Genomic DNA, 24,464 nt, shown 5'->3' on the forward strand with positions numbered 1-24,464 from the left:
GTTAGACAAGATGTAAAACAAGAGGTGAGCTTTTCTCTTGGGAGATGAGTAACAATGCTAATGGTCATGAATCAGATGACAACAGAGGCCTTAGCAGCTGGCCGGGGATGTGCCCTCTCATGGGCTTCTCAGAGCCATCCTGCTAGGTGGAGACCATGACAATGTCCCTTTTGCAGATGAGGGAACTGAGGCTCAGCCCCTGGTTGAGTGGTGGGTCTGAAGCAGGATCTCCTGATAGGTGGAGGAGGAGGCTCACAGTGGAGTGCTCAGCTTGGCAAAACAGGTGTCAGCAAGGACCAAGAGAAGCGTGGTGGCACACTAGGGTCAATGCGGACCCAGTGGGTTCAGCAGAGGGCATGATGCTGGCAGCGAGCGTCCTGTTTCCCTATGCTGTATGTGCGTGCGTGTCTGGGGGTGCTGGAAAGCTTAGTTTCCCAAGTCAGTCTTCTTGTAACTGTGTCACCTCCTCAGAGCTTGGGGCTACCTTCTCCTCCAGCTTGGGTTAACCTGCCGCCTCCACTTTGATCCCATCCAGACCCGAGGCCCCTGCTGACCTGGGCTGCGTTTTAAATAGCAGGTGTCCTGTGAACCCAATGTCTGGCCACATCCGTGTACCTACACGGAAAATGCGGACATAAAGATCCGTTAGCTTTGAAATGGGCTTTAATTTGTTTGTTTTCTGTAAGTGCATTTATCGACGTAAACAGAGCAGGTTAAAGAGATTTCCAGGGGAGAGCAGACTATTGCTGGTATGTTGGTTTTAATTCAAAGAAGAAAGAGAAAGGCTCCCTGGTGACACCCCTCCGACCTGGTGACCTGGTCCTGACTGCCGTCTCTCCGGGAACTTGAGCTGCTGAAACAGCAGTGGGCGACGACGGCAGTTGAAAACCCACCCAAGCTGCTCTGCAGCCGGGCCCCGCAGGCCACCCTGAGCGCTCGGCACAGGAAGGCTGCGTGCTCCTGACAGATCACCTGGGCCTGCCACTGTGAATCGAAGCCGGAATCACCTCCTGACACTATGGATCTGGAAAAATAAAAATCTCTAGAAAGAGCGTCCAATTTGGAGACGACGGGAGGAGGAGGAGCGGGCACCCCCGCGGAGGGCGGGCCGAGTGGAGACGGTGTTTGAGTGGGGCCCCCGAGGCACACACGTAACCCCTCGGTGCTCAGGTGGGGGCTGCGGGAGAAACCTACCGGCCGAGCCCGAGGCCCGGCGGGACCAGGGGGCCAAACCTGGCTGTAAACAGGAAAGGCCACGCCAGGCTGCTTCTTTCCTCAGGATTTCCTTAATTTGTGCTTCCCTTTGGTTTGACAGTTAAAATGAGATGGGATGAGGGGAATGGGGCGGGGGTGGGGATAATGGTTTCTGTCCCTTGTCCAGAAACTGAGAGAAGAGGTGACCGTGGGCATCGGATGGGCAGGGCAGGTGCTTCCTGGCCTGACGTGGGTCATCGCGCTCAGCGTGCAGAGCCGGGCGCTCCGGGAGTGATCGCCAGCCTCTGGGGGGCCTCGCTTCTGCCGCAGGGGGACGTGGATGGTGGACGGGCTTCCCAGTGGGGCTCTGGCTGTCGAGGCCCAGAGGTGGCGACCTGCCGCGTGGGCTGCTACTGACGGCCGCGCTGCGACTCCATCTCTCTCTCTCTCTCTCTCTAGTTACACACGGTGTGGAACCATTCAGCGGACGTCGCAGGAAAAGACAGCAGGTTCTTTCCACTCATTCCATCTCCAGAGTTGAAAAAGAGCAGTTGCTAAAATAAACAATTTCTCGATTGTGTTCTGGTGGCCGTGGGCCCAGTGGCCGCGGCGTGGCGGGGGGTGTTGGAGGGGGGAGGGCCCCGGCTGAGTGAGGGGCTCACTCAGGACAGGCACAGTCAGCTGGGCCGAGCGAGGCTCAGAGTAAGGCGGCACTCCTCACAGAAGAACACATCGGAAGAAGCTGCTCCTCTTCTGCTGGTCTGGGGTGATTTTGACTCCTTGGTTGCTCCCCTGGGGGCTGTTGCCTTCCTGAAATCACAAGGGGTTTCCTGGGGTTACAGCCAAGCAACATGAGCTCTACGTCCCTCCATCAACCAGCCAGTGTATCCATCTGTCACCTTCCAACCTACCGTCCACCCGTCTCCTTCCTTCCTTCCATCCAACCATCCATCCATCCCCTTCCATCCAACCACCCACTCCCTCCCATCCATCATCCATACACCCCCTTCCTTCTTTCCATCCATCTCCTTCCAACCAACCACCCCAACCATCCCCTCTTATCATCCATCAACCCTTCCAGCTGTCACCTCCAACTGACAACTCAAGCTCCTAACACCCACAGAATGCTTTTCATCCACTAGCCATCCATCGCTCCTTCTAACCGGGTGTTCCTTCCATCACTCATTCATCCACCCATCCACCCCTTTCCAACATCTTTCCAACCACTGGTTCACCCATCTCATGCTCTTCTCCCCCATTTTCTTTTTTCCAGTCACCCATCCTTTCCTCCTCTCCGTCTCCTATCAGAGAGGCAGCTGAGGGGCAGCGAAAGGCTCTGCCTCCTGGGATGTGGAGGTGCTGCGTTCCAGGTCCCGTTGCCACTCACACCCACCGGCCTCCCTGTCCCTGTGGCAAGGCTCCGGCTCCCACCTCTCCCCACGGTTCCCCCTCCGCCCTCCTGCAGGTGAGGCACGCCCCAAACTCGAGCCCTTCTGAAAACCCATCAGTGCTGCTGCCCAGCATTTGAAGCCTCTGATCTGGCCCCTGCCAGCCGACATCTGAAATCCTATTTTTCCCGACATGTTTGGAAGGGTGCAGGTGCTGTTTCTTTGACTAATTTCTTCTCACCTTCCAGTTCTCAGGTAAAATCTGAATTTATTCAACAGTAACTGCTGAATGTTATAACAATGCCCAACTTATACAATGTCCCATTTCAATTACATTAAAAAAAAAAATAAAAAGACCGACAGGAGATGATCCGGGACTGCCACTCTGAACATAAACAAAGGTAGTAAGAACTGCACAAAGTTTCACTGTTAGTGATTTGCAACTTAGTTAAAAAAAAAAAAAAAGAAATTACACAGATTATCGCTGAGCATCAGCATCTCATAATCTATGCCTCAGAAGGGGGCAACCAACAGGCCTGTATGAAAAGCACAGGCAGGGAGGTTCCTGGTGGGCCAGCGGTTAGGAATCCACCTTCCCATGCAGGGAACGTGGGTTTGATCCCTGGTAAGGGAACTAAGATCCCACATGTCATGGGACAACTAAGCCTGTGTACTCCAGAGCTCACGCTTCGTACGAGACGCCTACGTGCTGAAACTAGAGAAAGCCTGCGTGCCACAACAAAGATCCAACACAGCCGAAATAAAAAATAATAATCGTACAACAAAGTAAAAAAATAAAAGCATAAAGTGTTGTCATGATGCCCAGTGTAACTCCCAGTGGGCCCAAGTGAGTCAGAACGATGGTTGAGAATCAAAATTTTATGGTTATATTGAAGAGAAAAGAATTCTAAGAAAATTGCAACTGTAAGAAAATTTTTCTAAAAGTACGTTGGCTTACATAGACTGTTTCCTGTTTTGGCTAAAGAGCTGCTACTCAATCCATCATGTGCCCTGCAATTCAATTCACAGCATCTTAGAATTAATGACCAGATGTAGAATGGGTCATAAAGAGAGTGCTTCAAGCTCTTGTATCAGACAACAGGAAGCATCACTCGGCAGAAAAAGAATGGTTCCTGGAACAGAGGCCCTGGAGCAAGGCTCACGACAGCATGTAGGTGCTAAACATGCCCAGAACACAGTTCAGCATTCAGACTCCACGAAGAAAGCGCTAGTGATGCCGAATGCTTGGGACTATGAAACTGCTCGTGTGGTAAACCAACAAGCTGGAAATGAGTGAAAGGGTCTATGAGGAGGGACTCAGGCAGGACCTCTTAGAAGCCTCAGAGCCCTGGGATGCACTGAAGGTTGCCACAACTTGCAGACAGAGGCTGGAAGGAAAAAGGCTATCAACCTGTCAGACTTGTCAGGATGGAAAACCAGCAGCTGTCAAGACACAAGCCTTGCTTGGGGGCCTTGCTACTGGGTAGACTGTGGTTCTAAGCCTGCCTGGCGGGTTTTTCTGCAGAAGGCCCTCCATCTTCCTGCATGCTTGGCTCCTGAGAGGGGAGGAAAGGGCCCTGTGTCCCCAGCCAGCTGGTGGGGTTAGTGAGCAGTGGGTGCTACTGAGTAGCTCTGGGCCCGAGGAAAGATGAAGCTCACGATGGACTTCCCTCGTGGCACAGTGATACAAACCTGCCCGCCAACGCAGGGGACATGGCTTCGATCTTCCATCTGGGAAGATCCCACATGCTGTGGAGCAACGAAGCCCATGCACCACTACCGAGCCCGCTCGTTGCAACTACGGAAGCCCTCGAGCCTAGAGCCCGTGATCCACAACAAGAGAAGCCCCCGACTGTAATGAGAAGCCAGCGCATCATCATTTAGAGTAGCCCCCGACTCTGCAACAAAGACCCAGTGCAGCCAAATAAACAGTAAAATAAACAAATTAAAAACAACGAAACAACTATGTCATTCCTAAAAAAAAAAAAGATGAAGCTGATGAGCAAGCTCAGGGTGGATGCCCCCACCCCACCTGCTAATTCGGCCCCGCTTCCTAAGGGCAGCCCTCAGAAGCAGGGCCCTGACCACTGGTGGCGATGCTGGCCAGTTCCAACAGGGACACCCACTCACCAATTTTTTATCCATTTTTGCTTTGATGTCTCTGGCGAGAGTGTAAAATGCCTGTGGAATAAGCACACAAGTTAGCACCCTGGGAGTGGGAAGCAGATGGGGGCTGGCTAGTTCCTGGCCCCTGCCAAGCGATGCGTGTGGCTCAACGGTGGAGCCAGTGGGGGTAACGGTGTTAGGACAGAGACCCAGGCATGGGGCTCACCCATCCATCCTCATCTATCTCCTGTGGCTGCAGGGATACCCCCGCTCACCCAGACCACCACTTCCCCTGAGCCAATGACCCTGGAGGTGGGATCACCCTTGACCGGTTAGACAGGACACTGAGGCTTGGAGGGGCCACGTGACTTGTCCCAAGGCAGCCAGTGGCTCACTGACTCCTCGAGCTCTCGTCCTCGACCCCCGTGCTCTGTCTGCCTGCTCCGCCCTGCTTCTAACAGTCAGAGGCAGGGCAGAAAGACAGGAGGCTGGGTCCCTGGCCAAACAAGCTTCATTTTGGGTCGCTGCCCGCAAAGGCCTGGTAGGTAGGGTCAAAGGTTCATCTTCCCAGGATGGGTGAAGGCTCGAGCTGACCTGACCCCAGGCTGCTGCTGGTCCCAGTCTCCTGACCATTTATTTCTTCCCTTCCCTCATCTGGGCAACACTTCCAAACCCCACTCTGGTACCAGCCCTGCCCCGGGCCTAATACAGGGATGAATCAGCCTTAGCACGATTTGTTGAGGGACTCCTGGTCTGGGGAGAGACAGAGTCTCACCGAAGACACGTTGATGTGGTCAAGTTCTGCTGTGGAGAGGGTCTCGGGGTGCTAGGGATGCCCAAAGTGGTGGGCCTAAGGGCTTGGGGGATGGCACAGGCCTCTTGGGGGAGGGGCCGCACGGGCTTGTCCCTAACAGGAAAGGGAAGGGGGGCAGGACCACGGTAAAGGCTTGGAGGAGGGCACGGCCCAGGGGGCCAGGGACAGAGAGAGATGGGTGAGGCCTGAGAGATGGGCGACACACACTGGCTGGGCCAGCTAGGGACGGCTTTCTGTGCCTCTTGTAGGTGGCTGAGGTCGGGAGTGGTGTGGAAGATCCATTCTGGAAAGACCTCAGAAGTGGCGTAATGCAGCAGAAGGCAGGGGAGCTACAGGGCTGGTGGAGCGGAGAGGAAGGCCTCCTGGGCCAAGTCTCGGCAGGGCCCCGGCTCTGGATAGGGGGGCGCTGCGAATGAAAGCGCACATCTGGAGGCGGGCCTGGGTGCCGGCCGCTGCTGCGCCTTGGTCCCCCACCCACAAAACCGCGCCTGCTCCCCAGGGCGGCCCGAGAGCCAGTGAGATCCTGTCCCAGGTACCCAGCTGGAACTGGCCCCTGCTGGTGTCAGAACAAGGGGGCGATTCCCCAGACTGCTTGGGCCTTGCAAGGGGCCTGGCACGTGGTGCTGCTCAAGGAGAACCTCACGGTCATCAGTCTAGAGGCCGCGGGAGCCTGTGGCCAGTCCCTGAGACAGCCTCCTTGGAGGGTGCTATCTGACCCTTGGCCCAAAGGGGCTGGTGCTGCGAGCCCGGGACTCACGTTCTCCACGTTGATGTTGGCCTTTGCGCTTGTCTCCATGAACTTGATTCCATAGTCCAGGGCCAGCTGGGAGGGAGGGAGACACACATGTGAACATCAGCTGCTGGGTGCCTTGACCCCCACACAGCATGCTAAGTGGGTAACAGTGAGGGGGCCTACGCCCTCCAGCCCCCGGCGGAGAGCAGGTGGTGAGCGTCCCTGGCAGGAGGGTCGCGGGGCCTGGCTCAAACCATGGCTCTGGTCTCTGCCCCTCTGGCCTCACGGGGACCCATGAGACGCTGGGTGGGGCAGCAAGGCGCGCCAGGAAGCCCTCGCTGCTTTCAATCTTTGGGCTGAAGCCTGGCTAGGCACGTGCATCCCCCCTCCCTTCCCACGGCACGTGCCCACTGACATCCGACTCCACTGTGTGCCTTAGCTAGGCCTAGCATCCCGCGAAGGTGGGTCATCTTTGTTCATAAAGATGGTGAGGGATTCTCCCCGTCTAAGCCTGCCCCCCAACCCCATCGGGGGGCCCATGTGGGGCAGGGCAGGACTGGCCTCCGTGCAGGGGACTCTAGACCCTGAGGTCCCTCTGCCCCCTGGCACCTGGCAGTGCCAGGCCCACGCCGGTCACCACACCCACCTTTTCTCCCCGCTCCTTGGAAACTTGTCTCTTGTCGTTCACGTCGCACTTGTTCCCAAGGATCATCTTTTCGACATCTGCAGAGGCGTGCTGGGGAGGGGCGGGGCGAGGGGGGGAAGGGGAGGGGTAAGGCAGACTGGACTGTAGGCCCGCTGCCAACCCGCGCCCAAGGTCAGAGCAGCGTGACCCGGACGGCTAGACACACCCTGAACACAGGGCAAGCTGGAGCTCAGAGAGGCTGAGGGGCCCGTGTCTGAGAGCCAGTGCCAGGGCCGAGCGCAGGGTTCTGCCTGCCACCCCGACCAAGTGCACGCTTTCTGGCGGTCAAGGACGCCTTCTCTATGGGCTGCATCAACCAGGCTACCGTGCTTGTCCTTGGACTCCTGGCGGTGTCTGGCCTATGGGAGGCAAGTGAGGTTGGGGTCCTGACCCCTGCTCGCCTCTCTCCTTCCCTGGCTCCTGGGCTGGAGGCGTCAGCCGCTGCTCTAGCCAGCTCCCTTGTTTTGGGCTCCAGACACAGGCTGTGCCCGGGGTGGTCCTAGCCCTTGGCAGTCAGCAGCCCTGGGTGCTGTGCCTTAAGGGCGTTTCCGTAACTCTGCCCTCATGCCTGAAAGGGCTGCCCTGGTAGCTAAGCTGGTAAAGAATCTGCCTGCAAAGCAGGAGACCCGGGTTCGATTCCTGGGTTGGGAAGATCCCCTGGAGAAGGGAACGGCTACTTACTCCAGAATTCTGGCCTGGAGAATTCCACGGACAGAGGAGCCTGGCAGGCTATAGTCCACGGGGTCGCAAAGAGTCAGACATGACTGAGTGACTTTCACTTTCACTTCATGCCTGAAAATGGTTCCTTCTTCCCTCTCTCCTCTACACCCCACAGTGGGCCTCACTTCCTGAAGGATTAGGCCATGAGAGGCCCTTAGAGATACACCAGTGTGCAAGCTATTACAGGAGGGTTTCAAAGCACAGGAAGTGGAAAGTTATCCAGACCCACGATCGAGCCTATCTAGTTTCTTAAGGAGGGAAAAAGGGTGGGCTGACTTCATGGCCACTTGCTTTAAATCAGAGACATCAGAAAAGCAGAGGAGGGCCTGAATCTCAGCTCTGCCACCCACTGACAGTGTAGCTTTTCACCACTCTGATCCTCGGTCTCCCTTTTGGTGTTATAAATGAAGTGATAATGTTTCTTATCTTTATATAAGGTGGGTCAAAGGTGACTAAAGCAAACAGAACCTTTCTGTTCTCAAAGATATAGTTCTTTTTCAAAAAGTGTGTGCGCCTTTTCATTTGCGCAAAGAACGGGTTTAATGTTATTACTTCAGATAAATAAGTAAATACACTTTTTTTTAAAAAAGAAAAGGTTCTTCTTGCTGTAGCTTAGATCTGGCTTCAGAAAAACGCTCTCTGCTGCTCCCAAATGTCCTACTAACTGGAAGGCTCTCTTGCCCACTGGTCGGAACGGAGAACTTCCAGAGACTGGTGTGAGGCCCCCTCCTGCCAGCACACGTGGGGTCCTCAGCCCAGAGCACCTGTCCACAGGTGCTGACCGTGCTGGGACCTTCAGCCCTAGCTTCACAGGTGCATGAAGTTCTCAGATCGGAAGCCTCACCCAGTGAGTCATCAAAAGCCACAAGTTTGTCACTGGGGGAGGCTTTGGGGGTGAGGGCAAGCTCTTTGGAGAGCAGGATGATGACCACTCTGGTTTTGGGACTGGTGGGGCGGGAAGGGGGGCCTGGGGTTCTCTTCCCTTGGGGTTCTAGGTCTCCTCCCATGGGCTGCTGCGGGGCCAGCACGGTTGGCCTGAGCATGGGTCCCTCCTCCCAGCTCACAGCCCGCTCTGTGGCAGCCCAAAGTCCGGCCTGACACGCCCTCACCACACCCTCCATGTACAAAGGTCACGCCACTTGGAGACCCTTCCTTCTTTAGAAAGCAGAATGCTCACGGAGCCTGGGTCTCCTTCTTCCATGATCTCGGGGTTAAAAAACAGACAAACCCGGCTGGTGGAACGGCCTCTCGGGGCTGCTCTGTGACAAAGCCACGCGTGGGTGGTTTCCAGGGTTGACTGTGTGAATTCCCGTCCCTCTTTGTTCCTAGCGAGCTACTTCGAGGTGCCTCTGTGCTCAGGGATCTCACGGGTAAACCAGGGCGCTCCTGGAGACTTACCTCTTCAATGTTCCGAATCCAGTTCCGGATGTTATCAAAGGACTTCTCGTTGGTGATGTCGTAGACCAGCATGATGCCCTGAGCAGGGGAAGACAGACACATAGGCTCTGGACAAGCTGCGAGCTCTCTCCGGCGGGAGGACCCAGCAAGGCGGGCAGCAGGGGCCCCGACAGGACGCCCTTCCGGCCCCTTCCTCCTGCTGAGCTCCGGCACCAGCCTCTCCCTGGTGGCCCCGGCTCTAGTCCTGTTGCTTGGCCACCGATGTGACCCTTCCTCCAGAAGGCCGGACACTACTACCCTCATGCTCACAGAGGAGCCCTGCGGCGGGAGAAACACAAGCCCGCACGCCTTGGCAGCCAGTGAGGTCCCAGTGGCTGGCCCCCCAATCTCGCCCCCTGCAGCCCCTGCTCTACAGGCTGTGCCCCGTGATCCTGATGCCCACCGTGCTCCCCCTCTTGCCACCCCTGGCGATGCTCGGCCTCTTCCACACCCTCTCACCCCGCACCCTGCAGAGTCGTCTCCTAGACTCAGCCAGGGCTGCCTCCTCTGCTCATCCCAGCATCACCCCTCATCTAGTGCCCACCATGAGCTGGGCACTGTAACAGGGTCTCCCTGAGACCCACAGGCTTGGGTTGGGTGCCCCACTGTGCCCACTGTGAGAATGGGGACCCTGAGGCTGCAAGTGGCGGTGGGGGGAGGGGGGCTAGGTCCCTCTCTCCAGACACACAAGAAAGTAAAGGACACAACTGGGGTCTAAGCCTAGGGGGACAAACCCTGATGCCCATGTGCCTTCCGGCAACCCCACCATTATTGGGCTGGCTTCAAGCCCTGAGGCAGGCAATGCTGAGGCCTCTGTGGTTCTGTAACCAACGTGTGAGCCACTGGGAGATGGTCCATGGGTACTGAAACAGCTGCAAAGTGAACCCGCCTCTGCTTGAGCCTACAATCTGCCATCACCGAGAAGGACAAATACCCCACTTGATAAAAGAGGAAACTGAAGTGCAGAGAGAGGTGGCCTTTACGATTCCAACCCAGCTCTGATGGAGCTGATGACAGGACCTCCCTGGACCCTCCACAGGATCAAGGAGTGCTCAGGACCACCCTGTGACAGGACCCCTGCGGCCCTGGACATCCCCACAGGGCACGTGGTGAGCCAGCCTGCAGCAGGCTATCTGGCCCCCGTGTGGCTCGGCCCCTGGGTTCCGAGGCACACGGCCCCAGCTGTCCTGCCGAGGCCCAGCGCACTCCATTCCCTCACCTGACACGCTTCCCTGGGGGGTCAGAATCTGCCTGCAACGCAACGCAGGGGCGTGGGTTTGATCCCTGGGCCGGGAATATCCCCTGGAGAAGGAAATGGCAACCCACTCCAGTGTTCCTGCCTGGAGAATCCCATGGACAGAGGAGCCTGGTGGGCTACAGCCCATGGGGTTGCAAAGAGTCAGACACGACTTAGTACCTAAACAACAACCACCTGCTCCAGGGGCCTAAACCCTCTGTTCACAAGCTCTGGTGCTGGCCAAGATGTCTCTAAGGCTGCCTGAATTTGCAGAGTAAGAACGCGGGCCATGTGTGCTGGGCAGATAACCACAGGGCGAGGCTGTGACAAAACCACAGAGAGGGCAAGCAAGCCGCTGCAATGCCCAATCCCCGTTCTGAGTGTGAGGCTACCTAAGTGGCCATATAGCCCGCCACAGCCACGACTTCTCAAACATGCCACCTGGCAACCCTCGCTCAGTGGTCTCTTGCGGAGACTAGATGGAGACTGAGGACAGAAGGCTTGGAGGAGCTCTTGGTGGCTGTGAAGTGTGCCACGCTCCAGCCAAGGTGAGCGTGAGAAGACGACTGGCGGGTGGACACTCTGAATCGGGCATCACTGGGGCCTCTACCCATGTGGCAAGAAACCCCACAGGCCTGGGAGGCCTTTCTGCCCGTTTATTCAGGGACTGGCCCCTTGGTGGCCTAGGATTCTGCTGCCACCACTGCTAGGTTGGTGCCATGGATGCAAGGTTCCAAGGTCCCAGATTTTTACCTGCAGGGGCTTGGCGGGGAAGGGGGCTGGGGGATATGAATACAACTCTATCAGGAAGGCACAGGAGGCCCTGGAAAGCAACTGTTGTTGCTCCGTCATATGTGACTCTTCCGACCCCATGGACTGCAACCCGCCAGGCTCCTCTGTCCATGGGATTTCCCGGGCAAGACCTGCTTACATTCCCACAGAAGGTAAAAGTCTTTCGTGTAAGAAGTGGGTTGCCATTTCCTTCTCCAGGGCATCTTCCCGACCAAGGGCTTGAACCTGCGTCTCCTACATTGGCAGGTGGATTCTTCACCGCTAAGTCACCAGGGAAACCCAAAACACAGGATCACTCTATCTCTGGTCCTCCCTGACGCTCCCCTCAAGGCTCCAAGTGAGCATCTTCCTGGCCTGTTGGGGCACAGCGCCCCAGATCTGACTGCAAGCTTACAACTGGACACCGGATGTCCGATGCTCCCCAAACTTTGGACCCAAGGGTCTAGTGCCACAAGGACAAAGAGAAGGTGATGACAGGGCTGCAGCAGTGGCAACATTCCCTGCCCTATCTTTTACGGTCACCCCTGGCTGTACAAGGCTCTGGGGCACCGGAAGTGCGGCAGGAGGGACTGAGGGCCTGGGTCGCCAGCGTTAACAGATTTAGATTCAAATGGCCACACTTAGCTGGCAGCTTCTGTATGAGTTAGCGTAGGTCTGGGAGGACATGGTCACCTTGGGACTGGACAGGGTCTCACAGATGGCTCAGTCCTGCCTCGTCGGGAGCTCGCTGAGGACATGAGGGCTGGGAAGAGCCAGTCACTCACTACCAGCCCAGACATTTATGTTCTGTGTGAATTTAAGCAGGGCCTGAAATGGTGCCGAGCCTCAGGCTCCTCATCTGTAAAATGGGGACGATCATGGCACTTACACTCAGGGCTTTATGGTCAAGATCTAGGCCCCCTGCCAGCTGCAGAGAAGGGTTTGGCGAATGGGGCAAGTGGATGGTGGGTGGGGGTATTATTTCAGCCCAGAGAGGGACAGGGTCTGCCTGAGGCCACATGTCAAAAGCGCCCCCAGGACCCAAGTGCCCCAAGACCTCGCTGTACCACAGCACAGCAAGGTGAAGGGAAAATTAGTAAATTAATTTTAATGAGGAGCACTACGGTTGCACCCCACATGATTGAGTTTCTATTATGTTCAGATGCTGTGCGGGATGCTCTAAATACTTAATGCTTCTATTCATTGCTGCTGTCTGCCGGCACTTCCCAAGCTCCTAGCACCCTCAGTTTGGTCCCAGGCATTGGGCATGTGCTGGGAACCCAGAGGCAGCCCAGCCCTCTTGGAGCTTTCGGCCTAGTGGAGGAAACAGGTCTAAGCAGCTGACTGATGGGGCAAAGCTGGAGCTGGAAACGGGGAACTGGCCATCTGTGCTCACAACTGCCTGGGACATTCCTGTTCTCTATACCACTTTCCAAGTAAGGAGAACGTGCTCAGAGAGCGACCCAGGTGGCTGAGTAGGTCTTGGGGACCTTCCTCCCACTCCCCGCAGCCCCTGGGCACCCTGCTTTGTATACACTCCTCATAGGTGTGGGACCTGTTTGCGGATTGTGAGGACAGGACCCTGGCCCAGGACAGGTTGCCCTCTGCATCTGATTGGGGCCTGGCCTGGAGAAGGTGCTTGGTGAAAGTATTTGACGGATGAAGAGTGAGTCCCCCCAGTCGCCTCATCCTGCCTCAGGCCCAGGAAACAGATATAACAGACAACAACCCAGAGCAAGTCAGCTCCTGGAAGATCTTCAAGTTTTCGGTAGCAAATTCCACAGAGACTGACGCGGGCCACGTGGGCGCTCCTCAGCGTTGGGGCATGCCAGCTCCGAGTTACCTGACCTCACCTGGAAGAACCGGCTTCCTGTGTCTTCCTTCACTCCTGGGGAATTAAGTTTCCTTGAACCCTGCATTGTCTCTGGAGCTGGAAGGGGATCCATGGATGAGGGGGTGGAGGTGGGGCACAGAGCCTTTTCCTAAAACTAACCTGGGACCAAGGACCCCCGAGGAGCCAGACCATGGGCTCTTCAGAAACTTCCAGGTATCAGTGTCTAAGGACGAGATGTTCATTTGACTTGAAAAAAAAAAAAAAAAGCCCCAAACCCCACGCAAACCAATACATACCATTGCACCCCTGTAGTAGGCCGTCGTGATCGTCCGAAACCGCTCCTGACCAGCTGTGTCCCTAATGATGAGAAGGCGAAGAAGGGATATTAGCGGTGACGCAGAACAAGAGCAATCGTCACGGTGATAACGAGGGGCATTTACCCAGGACGGACAGCCAGCTTTCTCATGGGTCATCATCTCCTGATTCATTACTCTGCAGTGGGGCACTGGCCCCCATCATTAGAGAAAGAACCACGGCCAGGGCAGCTGTCTGACGTCTCCTGGCTGGGGATATGCCAGAATGGCTCCTCTTCCATACCCTGTCTTCCTGGGGATTTCCCCCAGGGTTTCTGGGCCACAGAAGAGCCAAGGCTGGGTGGTATTATCTGTGAAAATCTGGGGCCAGGTGTGTGGAAGGGGCTGGGCAGGTGGCAGGGGGACACAGCCCTCGTTGGTGGGCTGAGTTAGGGGAGCCCCAAGAAGCTCAGGAAGCAGCTCCCTGCTCGCCATTCTTGGTGGAGACCCCAGGGGAAAGGCCTTCCTTGTGGGTATGGTGGCGACACCTAGGTCAGACATACCCCTGCCCAGCCCAGCTTCTGGCACGGAGGGTATTCAGTATTCTGTTTGAAGGTGACAACTGGCCAGTGGCAGAGCCAGGGCAAGACCACAGCTTTTGTCTCTGGGCCCAGGGCTCCTCCTGCGACCCTGCACCACCCTCTGCTCAGGGCTCGGCATGTCCGGACCAGACAGACACACCTGGTTTGGGGCCATGCTGACTTTTGGCCGCCAACAGCAGGTGACGCTAGCAGTTATGATCGGTTATTTTACGACTGTTCTAGAGAAGTTTTAAGAGTCGTTAACCCCACTGTGACCGCTAAGAGCAGAAGCAGGAGGAGGGGAGGAAAAGAAAGCAAAGCTTCTGCTTGCTGGTGCAGTGTCCCTTTGAACTTGGGCCCTGAGGCTGCAGGGAGCCAACGTGTTGTAAAATAGAGGAACTTGAACGGCCTGTAACTTACGAGGCGGCCAGAGACTGGCTGCCTCCCGAGCTCAGGAGGATCAGTTAGGCCACACCCAGATTTCAGTTCTGAAGTCGGCCTCAGAGGTAGAGACCCCTAAAGTTGAGGGGACCCGCTAGGTGGGTGGGGCAGCGCTCAGCATCTGAGACTTGAGCTGGGGAGAAGAGCTGCAGGGAGGGGGCTCCACAGCCCATCTCACAGGCCCCATCCCACACACAGGCACGTGCCCGGACTGGAAGGACCGAGTTGCCCTCCCCAATGTGACCTCTCTCTGTGTGGTTCAGGGTTTGCGTTTCCCCTGCGAGTGATGGGGCTGCAAGCCGAGGCCCTCCTACATCTGACCACCTGAGCCCAGCCTTCCTAGGGTGGTGGCCTACAGACCACAATCCATGATGGGGACTCACAAATTCTGATTTTATGGAGCACAGGAAGTCAGTCCCAGGTGAGCCGAACAGAAACAGATCTCCCTGTTGGGCCTGGCCTCAGCTCGTTTTCGGTTCTGGGGTTTCAGGTCTGCATGTTAGGAAGTGAGGCCCGGGTGTCCCCAGGAGAGAAAAGAGGAAGTGATGTTAGGCCTCCCTCATCAAGCTGATGGGCTCATGGAGAGGCCGGGCAGAGGTATCCTGCTATTTTGGTGGCCTTCACTGCTGCCACGAGGGTTCTCTGTGAGCTCAAGGGGAGCGGACTGCTCTGAAGCACAGTGTGTGCCCACATGTGAACTGGGTCTGGTGGCTATGTCCTCAGAGGGGGTGGACACCGACTCTAAGCCCCACCAACCAGCAGAGCACCGTTCCTGGGGCTTCTGTTGGCTCCTCCTTTCTTTTTCTGGCCATATACCTGGGGATATGGGGCTTCCCTAGTGGCTCAGATGGTAAAGAATCTGCCTGCAATGCAGGAGACTTGGGTTCAACCCTGGGTCGGGAAGATCCCCTGGAGAAGGGAATGGCAACCCACTCCAGTATTCTTGCCTGGAGAATTCCATGGACAGAGAAGCCTCATGGGCAGTAGTCCATAGGGTCGCAAAGAGTCAGACACGACTGAGCGACTAACATTCATGTTTCTGGGCACGTGGGATCTTAGTCCCCGGACCAGGGATCGAGCCCATGCCCCGTGCAGTGGAAGTGCAGTCTTAACCCCTGGACCACTGGGGAAGTCCCTTCACCTGGGGCTTCTGAAGAAGGCCCAAAGTGTTTGGGCTAGGCACAAAGAGATGAGGGCCATGGTCGGGGGGCATGGGGTTGGGGGGTGTGGGTGGCGGGGAACCAGGGGCTTCTAGCTCAAAGCACTTGCTGGTGGAGGGGCTGATGAAGGCCACAATGCTTACCATATCTGCAGCTTAATCCTCTTGCCATCGAGCTCTATGGTCCTAATTTTAAAGTCAATTCCTGAGAGAAAAGAAAAAAGGCACGTCACCGTCAGCCTCCTCCCCAAGCTGCATCTACGGCAGGCGCTGCCAGCCTATGCCGGAACAGCTGCCGTGGCCTCGGGGGCCCTGCTGGCGCTCGGGCATGCAGGATCTCTGAAGCCCTCAAACAAATCTGGAGGTGCCTGATGAGCTTTCTCCTCTCACAGATGGGGAGGCTGAGGCTCGGAGGACAGAACGGAGCTGCACAGAAGGAAGCTGGTGAGGCGCAGGGCTGGCAGGCAAACCCCGACAGCCCAGGTGCCAGAGCCTTGCTCTCTTCCCTTCCCTGGTCAGCGGCCTCATGGAGTGGGTGCCAGAGCCCCCCACTTCCCACCACCCGTACCTGGCCCTCCGCGCACACGGGCGCTGGGCCGAGATGTGCCCGATGCAGACGAAGTGCTGGCATTTACACGTGTAGCTCCTTCCCTGTGAGTGGCCCCCACCCGCCTGCCTGTTAGCCTGACAAAACCTGCTGAAAGGCCCCCTCCCAAGAAGCCTTCCTGACCCTGCCCTCCTTCTCTCCCACCCTCCAGCCCTAGGCCTCCTTCCCCCGCATCAGGGCGACCTCTCAGCCTTCTTAACTGCCCTCCAGGCTCTCCTACCACCGTTCCCTCAATCCCCTCCCTAGCTTCCCAAACACACACTCAACCATGTCACTGAGCTGACCTCGGCTCCAACCTTCCAGGGTGTTCACCAGCACATGAGTGGATAAACAAAACGTAGTCCGTCCCTACAGAGGAATATTACTCAGCCATAAAAAGAAGTGGAGCCTTGACACACGGTGCTATGCAGATGAACTTTGGAAATATGACACTGGATGAGAGAAGCCAGACAGGAAAGGTCACCTAGTATACAATTCCAGTCATATGAAACATCCAGAAAAGGCAAATCCAGAGCAACAGAAAGGAGACTATTGGTTGCCCATGGGTGTGGGGGAATAAGACTGACCAGCGGGTGTGGGCTGTCTTTCTGTCATAATGAAAATGTTCTCAAATTGACTGTGATGATGGCTGCACAACTCTGTAAATGGGTCTGAAGCCACTGACTTATACACTTTAAATGGGTGAGTTGAATTATATGTCAATAAAAGTATTTTTTTTTTTTTTTGGCCATGCCGTATGACGTGCAGGATCTCAGTTTCCCGACCAGGGATTGAAATAAGCCACAGCAATGAAAGCCTGGGATCCTAACCACCAGACCACCAGGGAACTCCCCAAAGCAAGACTGTTTAAAAATTTCCCCCAACACCTTTCAGTGGCTTCCCACTGACTCCTTGGCCCCGGAATAAAGTGAAGACAGTTGCCCAAGTGCTCTAACCTGGCCCCCTCAGCACCCATGGCTCTCAGCCTCCTCTCTGGCCACACCACCCAAGCATGTTTCAGCCACAAGGCTTTTAGGTCTGCTCTTTCCCCTCCGGGAATGTTCTTTCATTCCATGGCCACCTGGCTCCCCTCTCTCTTCACTCAGGTCTCTGTTCCAGTCACCTCCTCGAGGAGCCTTCCTAACCATCCTCTTTCCTCCAACCTGCTTCCTCTTCTTCATGTATTATCCCTCACATTGTTTATTCACTCCATGAAGCCAGGAGCAAAACGTGATGATCTGAATGGCCTGTGTGGAGGAGTAATAGCTAAGTGCAGTCTTTGCCCCTAAGAGTTTGTTCTCAGTCTCTACCTGTGGGGATTTCCCTGGAGTCCTGTGGCTGAGACTGCACTCCCAATGCAGGGGACCCAGGTTCGATCTCTGGTCAGGGAACTAGATCCCACACACAGCAACTAAGAGCTCACATGCTGCAATTAAGCCCTGGTACACCCAAATCAATCAATCAATATATATATATTTTTTAATCTCCGCCTGTGAACCTTTGAGATTGAGGCCTAGCTTGACTCCTTAGAACCTAGGGTTCATGCGCGTGTGCTCAGCTGTTCAGTTGGGGTCAGACTCTTTTTGACCCCACGGACTGTAGCCTGCTAGAATACCTCTTAGGGATTCTCCAGGCAAGAACACAGGAGTAGGTTACTATTTCCTTCTCCAGGGGATCTTCCTGACTCAGAGACTGAAGCTGGGTCTCTTGCGTCTCCTGCACTGGCAGGCGCATTCTTTAACCACTGAGCCACCTGGGAAGCCTAGAACCCCACAGGGGAACGCTAATTCCATCCTTGCCTGCCTTAGGAGCTGTCCTGTGGACGAGAGGGAAGGTAAGCCTGCATCTGAGTACCGGCCTTCAGAATATAAGCTCCAGGAGGGCAGGTGCTCTTTTATTTATGACTGCATCTCCAGTGACCAAGTGCAGCAGGGGTTGAGTACGTGTTTGCTAGAAGCTGATCACCCAGTCCTGCACACAAACTCTGACTGCAGGCCTAGTTGGTTAACAGTTCCGCTTCCTCCTGATCCATCCACGTCACCCCTCCAGCTCCTACACTGAGCCAGATGCCTGGTGCGCAGCAGGCAGTGGGGAAAAGATGGCTGCGTGAAAAAAAATGAAGAGCAATAGATCTACGTGGTCCTGCGTGGTTTGGCAAGCACTTTCACGTACATCATCCACCTCCCTGAAGGAATGAATGAATGGGGCTCTAAGGAGAAGCCAGGGGTTGAGCCAGGCTGGGGAGAGCTAACTCCAGGAACCACGGGCACAAGTTCACACCACAGATGATTGATGGAGCTTATGGGAGCAGGCTTTGGCAAAATGTAATCTGGGCAGAAAATGAACAGCCACTTAATCCCCAATCTATAAAGAAAATACAGAGGTACGCTCAGTGCCAATCGCCTCTATGCATTAGGCTGTATTTCAGGACTAAGCCACATGCAAGTGGCTTCTTAAAGCATTCTTAAAGTCTTCCTAAAACATCCCTTACTCCTGTTATACATGCGTGCGTGCGCGCGTGAGTCGCTCAGTCGTGTCCAGTTCTTTGCGACGCTATGGACTGTAGCCCTCCAGGCTCCTGTGTTCACGGGATTCTCCAGGCAAGAATACTGGAGTGGGTTGCCATTCCCTTCTCCAGAGGACCTTCCCCATCCAGGGATCAAACCCAGGTCTCCTGCATTGAAGGCAGATTCTTTACTTTCTGAGCCACCAGCAAAGCCCACATACACGGGAATGAATGTATGAAATCAAGACGCACTGTCCAATCGACAGAACCCAAAGCACCACTCTAGCTGCCTCTTGGGTTTTACTAACACACCAAGTTTAATTAGGAAGTGTAAACTTTACAAGGCCTAAGAGTTATGAGGCCATAACTTCAAGGACATGGGGAATTAAATCTTCCTAGAAAATAGAGGCCAGCAGGAAGGCTACACATGTAATAAGGATCCCGGGGTGCGGGGGTGGGATTCTGGGTTTAAGTGCCACGTCCACCGCCTTAGATGACCTTGCCCAAGTGACATCCTCACCTGTAGGTGGAGGCTGGCCTCCTCAGAGACTAGATTGGGTTTTCCCGTCAAGAACTAAGAAGCAAACAAAAAACTCAACCCCCAAATTCTCACTAGGAAGGTTCTGACTCTGGGAAACCGAGGTCTGGGCTGAGAGCGAGCCACAGTCTACCAGGAGTGAATACCACTTCCTGATTGGTGGGGATGCAAAGGTAAACCCCAAAGTCTGACCTTGGTGTTAGCGAAGGGGAGGAATCAGAAGGACCTGTGTCCAGGGAAGGACGCTCTCACGGTAGGAGACACTGCTTCCTCTAGATGGCCACTGACAATGGTGAAAGCCCGCTATTCACTGTACAGCTCTGATCCTCCACCATCCAGGTGCTGGCCAAAACAGAGACACCACTCCTAAACTGAATAGACAGGGCTCGGAGAGGTGAAGTGCTTGTTCAAGGGCAAACAGCACCTGGACATCAGAATGATGAGTGCCAGTCCAATTCTCTTTCCATTTGGCAGCTAAGAGTCTTGCAAAGCGCAGCTCTGGAGGAAGGCAAAGACGGAATCGGCAGCTCACTATGGGGATTAGGGAGATCGGGCACACACGGGTAAAGCAAAGCCCATTTCCTAGGTTTTTTCCCCCAACCCCTGGGCTTAGTGATCTTTCTCCCAGTTCCCCACCCTACAGCAAGGCTGCATAGTTTACAGGCCATGGGCTTGATGGATGTTACTTTCAGGTCAAACCTTTTCATGTGGACAACGGTCATTTTTGTGGGGTGGGGAGAAGCCAGCTCCACTTTCATGGATGTCGGAACTGAGAAGCAACAACTCTGTTCCACCACAATGTGGGTTGGCCCCGCAGGCAAGGGCTGTTCTGCAAAGTGACAACCAGTGTCCTGGGCCGAGCGATAGGGAAGTCAGGGCTGTCAGTGGCAGCGGCTGATTTTGGTTTCTCACTGCAGCTTTTATCTGGCATCCGCCTCGAGATGACAGGTCCCAGAGCAGACAGCTATCAATTGCCATTTCTGTCACCCTCGAGTGGGATGGAAGGCTGGGCACGGGCAGGGAAAGTCTCTGGACTCCCTCTCACCATTCCTTCTAGAAGAAATTAATCCACGGGGGAAACAGGTCAGGGAGAGGAGTGCAACCCCTGAATATTCCAGAGGAAAGAAGAGATGTCTGGGTTGGAGTCCTGGCTTTGAGATGGATCAGCTGTGCTTGTCCTGGGGGTGAGTGCTCACATCTCTCTGGGATGGTTGAGCCTTGATTTCTGGGTTCAGACATAAAGTGAAAGTGAAGCCGCTCAGTCCTGTTCGACTCTGCAACCCCATGGACTGTAACCTATCAGGCTCCTTCGTCCATGGGATTTTCATACATATCTGGGAACAAATACCATTTTTGCCACCTGTAGACGGTGTGACCACAGGCAAGTCTAGTGTGCTCTGTGAGCCTCAAATTCCTCATTTGTGAAATGAACTGGTAACAGCAACTAATACAGAGCATTCGGAAGTGTGATAATGCACCATAAAGCGCCTGGCACACAGTAAATGCGTAATAAGGTCAGATGTCACTTGTTGCTGTCCTTTCCCCATGGACAAATTCTCCATGCCTGTTTCCAATTAGTAAGACGAGGAAACCAAAAACTGCTTCAGGGCTGCTGCAAAGACAGAACAAGACGACGGGGGCCAAGACCTCAACCAGGACATATACTCCCTGAGCAGGCTGAGGGTTGGGGCCTCAGTCTTCCCATCTGCAAAATGGGCACCTGGTCCCCACTCCCTCCCATGTCCGGGGAACCCCCAAACGATGATGCAGGCGACTGCTCTTTAACCCTACGCCTCCCTTAGATCCTCTGAGATCCCTGGTCCATCCCGCCCGGCCGCTCCCTCAGCCCCAGCTCCTCAGGGGCGCGCCCGGCCCGGGCCTCTCGCGCCCCCAGCCACTCCCCAGCCCCGCTACCTATGGTGGAGATGAAAGTGGAGTTGAAGGCGTCCTCGGAGAAGCGGAACAGGACACAGGTCTTCCCCACCCCCGAGTCCCCGATCAGCAGCAGCTTGAACAGGTAATCGTAGGTCTTCGCCATATTACACTCTCTCCCCGACGGGAAGTGCTGCTAGCGCCTCTCCACTGGCCGCTAGCCCCGTCCATCAGCGCCGATCCCGCCCCCGATTGGCTCCTGGCCCGACCCGCGTCACCGCGGCCGACGCCAGCCCCCGCACCCCCGCCCGCCTCGGGAAGACGTGGGGAAGGGGCGAACTGGGCGCAGAGCCGGAAGCGACCCAAACACGCCGCTCATTGGCCGGCGCTCAGGATAAGGCGGGCTGCGATTGGCCAGTGGTGAGACGTCAAGGAGCTTCAAATACGGAGAGGGAGGAGGCGTGGCATCCCCTGTCCCCGCCTTCTTCCCTCGACTCTGGGGCGACCCCGCCCCACGATGGGATGGGGATAAGCCGAGAGCTTGGTCAACGGCTTCGCGCGCCCTCAAACCAGGGGCTGGTCTGGAGCTTGTGCGCACGCGCGCCGGGAAGACCGTTGGTGCCAGCAGAGGGCGCACGCGCCTGGGGTCTCTGGCTCCCGCGCTCCAAGACCCGCGCAGCCTCAGTTGGTACCCGGACAAGTGCTGGGAGGCAGCGTGGCTGTGATGGTGCGGTGTGGAGACGTCGGCGTCGTTCCAGGGGAGCCAAAGAGCAAAGGAGAACAGGGGCGCAGTGATAGTCGAAGCGAGGTCCCCTGGAGACCTGCTGAGGGACCTCGGCGCTGGCCAGGGGACCTACCTAGAGACACCCAGACCTCATTCACCAAGCTGCGCCCTGAGGCCTGCAGGCCTCCTCAGGACCGGCCCACAAACCTGTTTAGAAGTTATCCAAGTCTTACCCCGGAGCCTCGCCCGCGGCAAACCAATCAGCTCTTTGAGGCGCACCTGGGGGCTTCGGAACCCTCTGAAGGAGTTAGCACAGTGTGAATTATAGGGAATACTTAACAGGCGTTGGCTCTGTGCCTGCCAGTGTTGTCAGTATTTACATAGTGTTTTATCCCCACCCCGACTTCCCTGGTGGCTCAGATGGTAAAGCGTCCGTCTACAATGCGGGAGACCCGGGTTCAATCACTGGGTCGGGAAGATCCCCTGGAGAAGGAAATGGCAATCCACTCCAGTACTCTTGCCTGGAAAATCCCATGGACAGAGGAGCCTGGTGGGCTACAGTCCTTGGGGTCGCAAAGAGTCGGACACGACTGACCGACTTCACTTTCACTTTATCCCCACCCCAACCCACTGAGGTAGGTATTGTGATGAGGAAACTGAGGCCAAATAGGTTAAGTGACTTTCCCAGGGTCTTAACCAGGTGACTTTCCCAGGGTCTTAACCAGGTAGGCTGGATTTTGAACTCAAAGGGACCAGCTTCAGAGGTTGAGGTCTTTTTTTTTTTTTTGGTCTCCACCATGTTGCTCAAACGGTAAAGAATCTGCCTGCAATGCGGGAGACCTGAGTTCGATTGCTGGCTGGGGAAGATCCCCTGGAGGAGGAAATAACCCACTCCAGTATTCTTGCCTGGAGAATACCCGTGGACTGAGGAGCCTGGAGGGCTACAGTCCATGGGCTTGCACAGAGTCGACATGACTTGAGCAACTTACACACACGTACATGTTGCGTGTGTAGACCTTGGATCCCTGACCGGGTATTCCTCTGCAGTGGGAGTGCAGATCCTTAACCACTGGGTCGCCAGGGAAGTCTGGAGGCTGCGGTCTTGATCACGATGTTTTCCTGCATCGTTGAGATGAGCCATGGGCTTCCCTGGCGGCTCAGAGGATGAAGCGTCTGCCTGCAATGCAGGAGACCCGGGTTCGATCCTTGGGTTGGGAAGAACCCCTGGAGAAGGAAACGGCAACCCACTCCAGTATTCTTGCCTGGAGAATCCCATGGACAAGAGGAGCCTGGCGGGCTACAGTCAACGGGGGGCGCAAAGCGTCGGACACGACTAAGTGACTTCACTCACTCACATACCACTTTGCATGGCCACCGCTAGGTGTCGCTCTAGGGGGTATCATGCCTAGAGACTTGCCCAAGGAAGTTATAAAAGATGGCCCCTACCTCTTCCACCCACTGCAGCACATTCTTCTGCTAATCTTCCTGTGGTTAGGAAGAGCTTCAGCCGGAGCCATTGGCCACTTCGCAGGCTTCTGCCTGTGTTGTTTGCTACTGTTGACCACATTCTCCGGTGGTCCTCTTCTTGGTACTGTTCCCATTCTATTTCCCTGTTTCTTTTTATTACCCACACCGCCTCTTCTCTGGGTGCTGCTTCTTAGAGTCCATTGCAGTCTTGGGAGGGGTTTTTGCTTGTCTCTTTAGATATTGCTGTTCCTCATGGTTCTCTCTCTGTTCCTGCTCCCGGGGTGATCTTACTCACTTCCTTGGCTCCTATTATCTCCATGCTGGGTGATTTTCTAGCCCAGAGCTGAGCCGTCCCTCCACGTCCCAAGTACTTTTTGGGTATCTGCCTTTGTATCTGTTAAAGATACCTCAAACTCATCATATCCACAACTGAACTTGTCATCTTCTACTCATACTAGCTTGAGTTATCTTCTGAGTGAGACCTAAGTTGCTTTGATACTTTTTCATCCTTCACAGCCTGGTTTTTAGAGGTCCTAAATGGCTCTTAAATCTTGTCCTTCTATCTCTGTTGCTTGTCAGATCACATCTCTCCACTAGTCTCCCCGATCATTGTCTAATCCAGATTCTGCCCTTCAGTGTGCTTAGTCTAAAACATTTATCCCCTATCCATCCATGGTCTATCGGCAGGATAAAGTCCTCACAATCTGGTCCTAACCTCACCTTCTGTCCCACTCACACTTCATGGGATTGGGTACTCCCCAAGAGCTGAGACAGGTCAGTTTAACAAACATTACTTGTATTAAGTGCTGAGGCAGCAGGATGACTAAAGCGGTATACTGAGATTAGATTACAGCCCAAGGGGGGAGGGGGGAGATGAGGAACTTCAATCTAGCAATGGTTGGGCACTTAGAGGACTGCATTATACTTCATTCGATCTACCAGCTTAACAAGCTCAGTGTCAGCGGAACTGTTGTTTTTGATTGTACTAGGTGACAAAAAAATTGTTTGCCTTAATGTCTTAAAGGCTTTCGTTTCTCCTTTTGATTCCCTATTCTCCTTCCTCAAGATCAGATCTTAGAGCAAATATCAAAGCAATTCAGGTAGTGAAACTGCAGTCATCTTGGACCTTTTCTTCTTCCAGTTCAGTTCAGTCGCTCAGTCCTGTCCGATTCTTTGCGACCTCATGAACCGCAGCACGCCAGGCCTCCCTGTCCATCACCAACTCCCAGAGTCCACCCAAACCCATGTCCATCGAGTTGGTGATGCCATCCAACCATCTCATCCTCTGTCGTCCCCTTCCCCTCCTGCCCTCAACCCCTCCCAGCATCAGAGTCTTTTCAAACGAGTCAGCTCTTTGCATGAGCTGGCCAAAGTATTG

The 24,464-nt window shown here is 55.2% G+C and overlaps 1 protein-coding gene across 2 annotated transcripts; it reads right to left on the reverse strand.

Moving 5' to 3' along the window:
• Positions 1 to 699: 699 nt before the first annotated feature.
• RAB8A (RAB8A, member RAS oncogene family) lies at positions 700 to 21,061 on the reverse strand. Of its 2 annotated transcripts, none has more exons than XM_068979791.1 (8): positions 20,938 to 21,061; positions 15,538 to 15,598; positions 13,216 to 13,276; positions 9,039 to 9,116; positions 6,882 to 6,971; positions 6,260 to 6,325; positions 4,713 to 4,763; positions 700 to 2,004 (listed from the first exon to the last, which is right to left on the reverse strand). In XM_068979791.1, exons 1-8 carry the CDS (start codon positions 21,059 to 21,061, stop codon positions 1,912 to 1,914), a joined length of 624 nt encoding a protein of 207 aa, XP_068835892.1. In that variant the 3' UTR covers positions 700 to 1,911. The 2 variants fall into 2 exon arrangements, with proteins under 2 accessions (XP_068835892.1, XP_068835891.1); XM_068979790.1 differs by having other exon boundaries at positions 700 to 1,986; positions 4,671 to 4,763.
• Positions 21,062 to 24,464: the final 3,403 nt, after the last annotated feature.

The sequence above is a fragment of the Capricornis sumatraensis genome, chromosome 9 (assembly GCF_032405125.1).
Source record: "Capricornis sumatraensis isolate serow.1 chromosome 9, serow.2, whole genome shotgun sequence".
Taxonomy (NCBI): domain Eukaryota; kingdom Metazoa; phylum Chordata; class Mammalia; order Artiodactyla; family Bovidae; genus Capricornis; species Capricornis sumatraensis.

Coding starts and splice junctions, on each gene's coding strand:
- RAB8A (XM_068979790.1), bottom strand. CDS start 21,061: ATGGCGAAGACCTACGATTACCTGTTCAAGCTGCTGCTGATCGGGGAC. Junction 9,117..13,215: donor CCTACTACAGGGGTGCAATG/GTATGTATTGGT, acceptor TCCCCTGCTCAG/GGCATCATGCTGGTCTACGA. Junction 6,972..9,038: donor GGATTCGGAACATTGAAGAG/GTAAGTCTCCAG, acceptor GCCCCTCCCCAG/CACGCCTCTGCAGATGTCGA.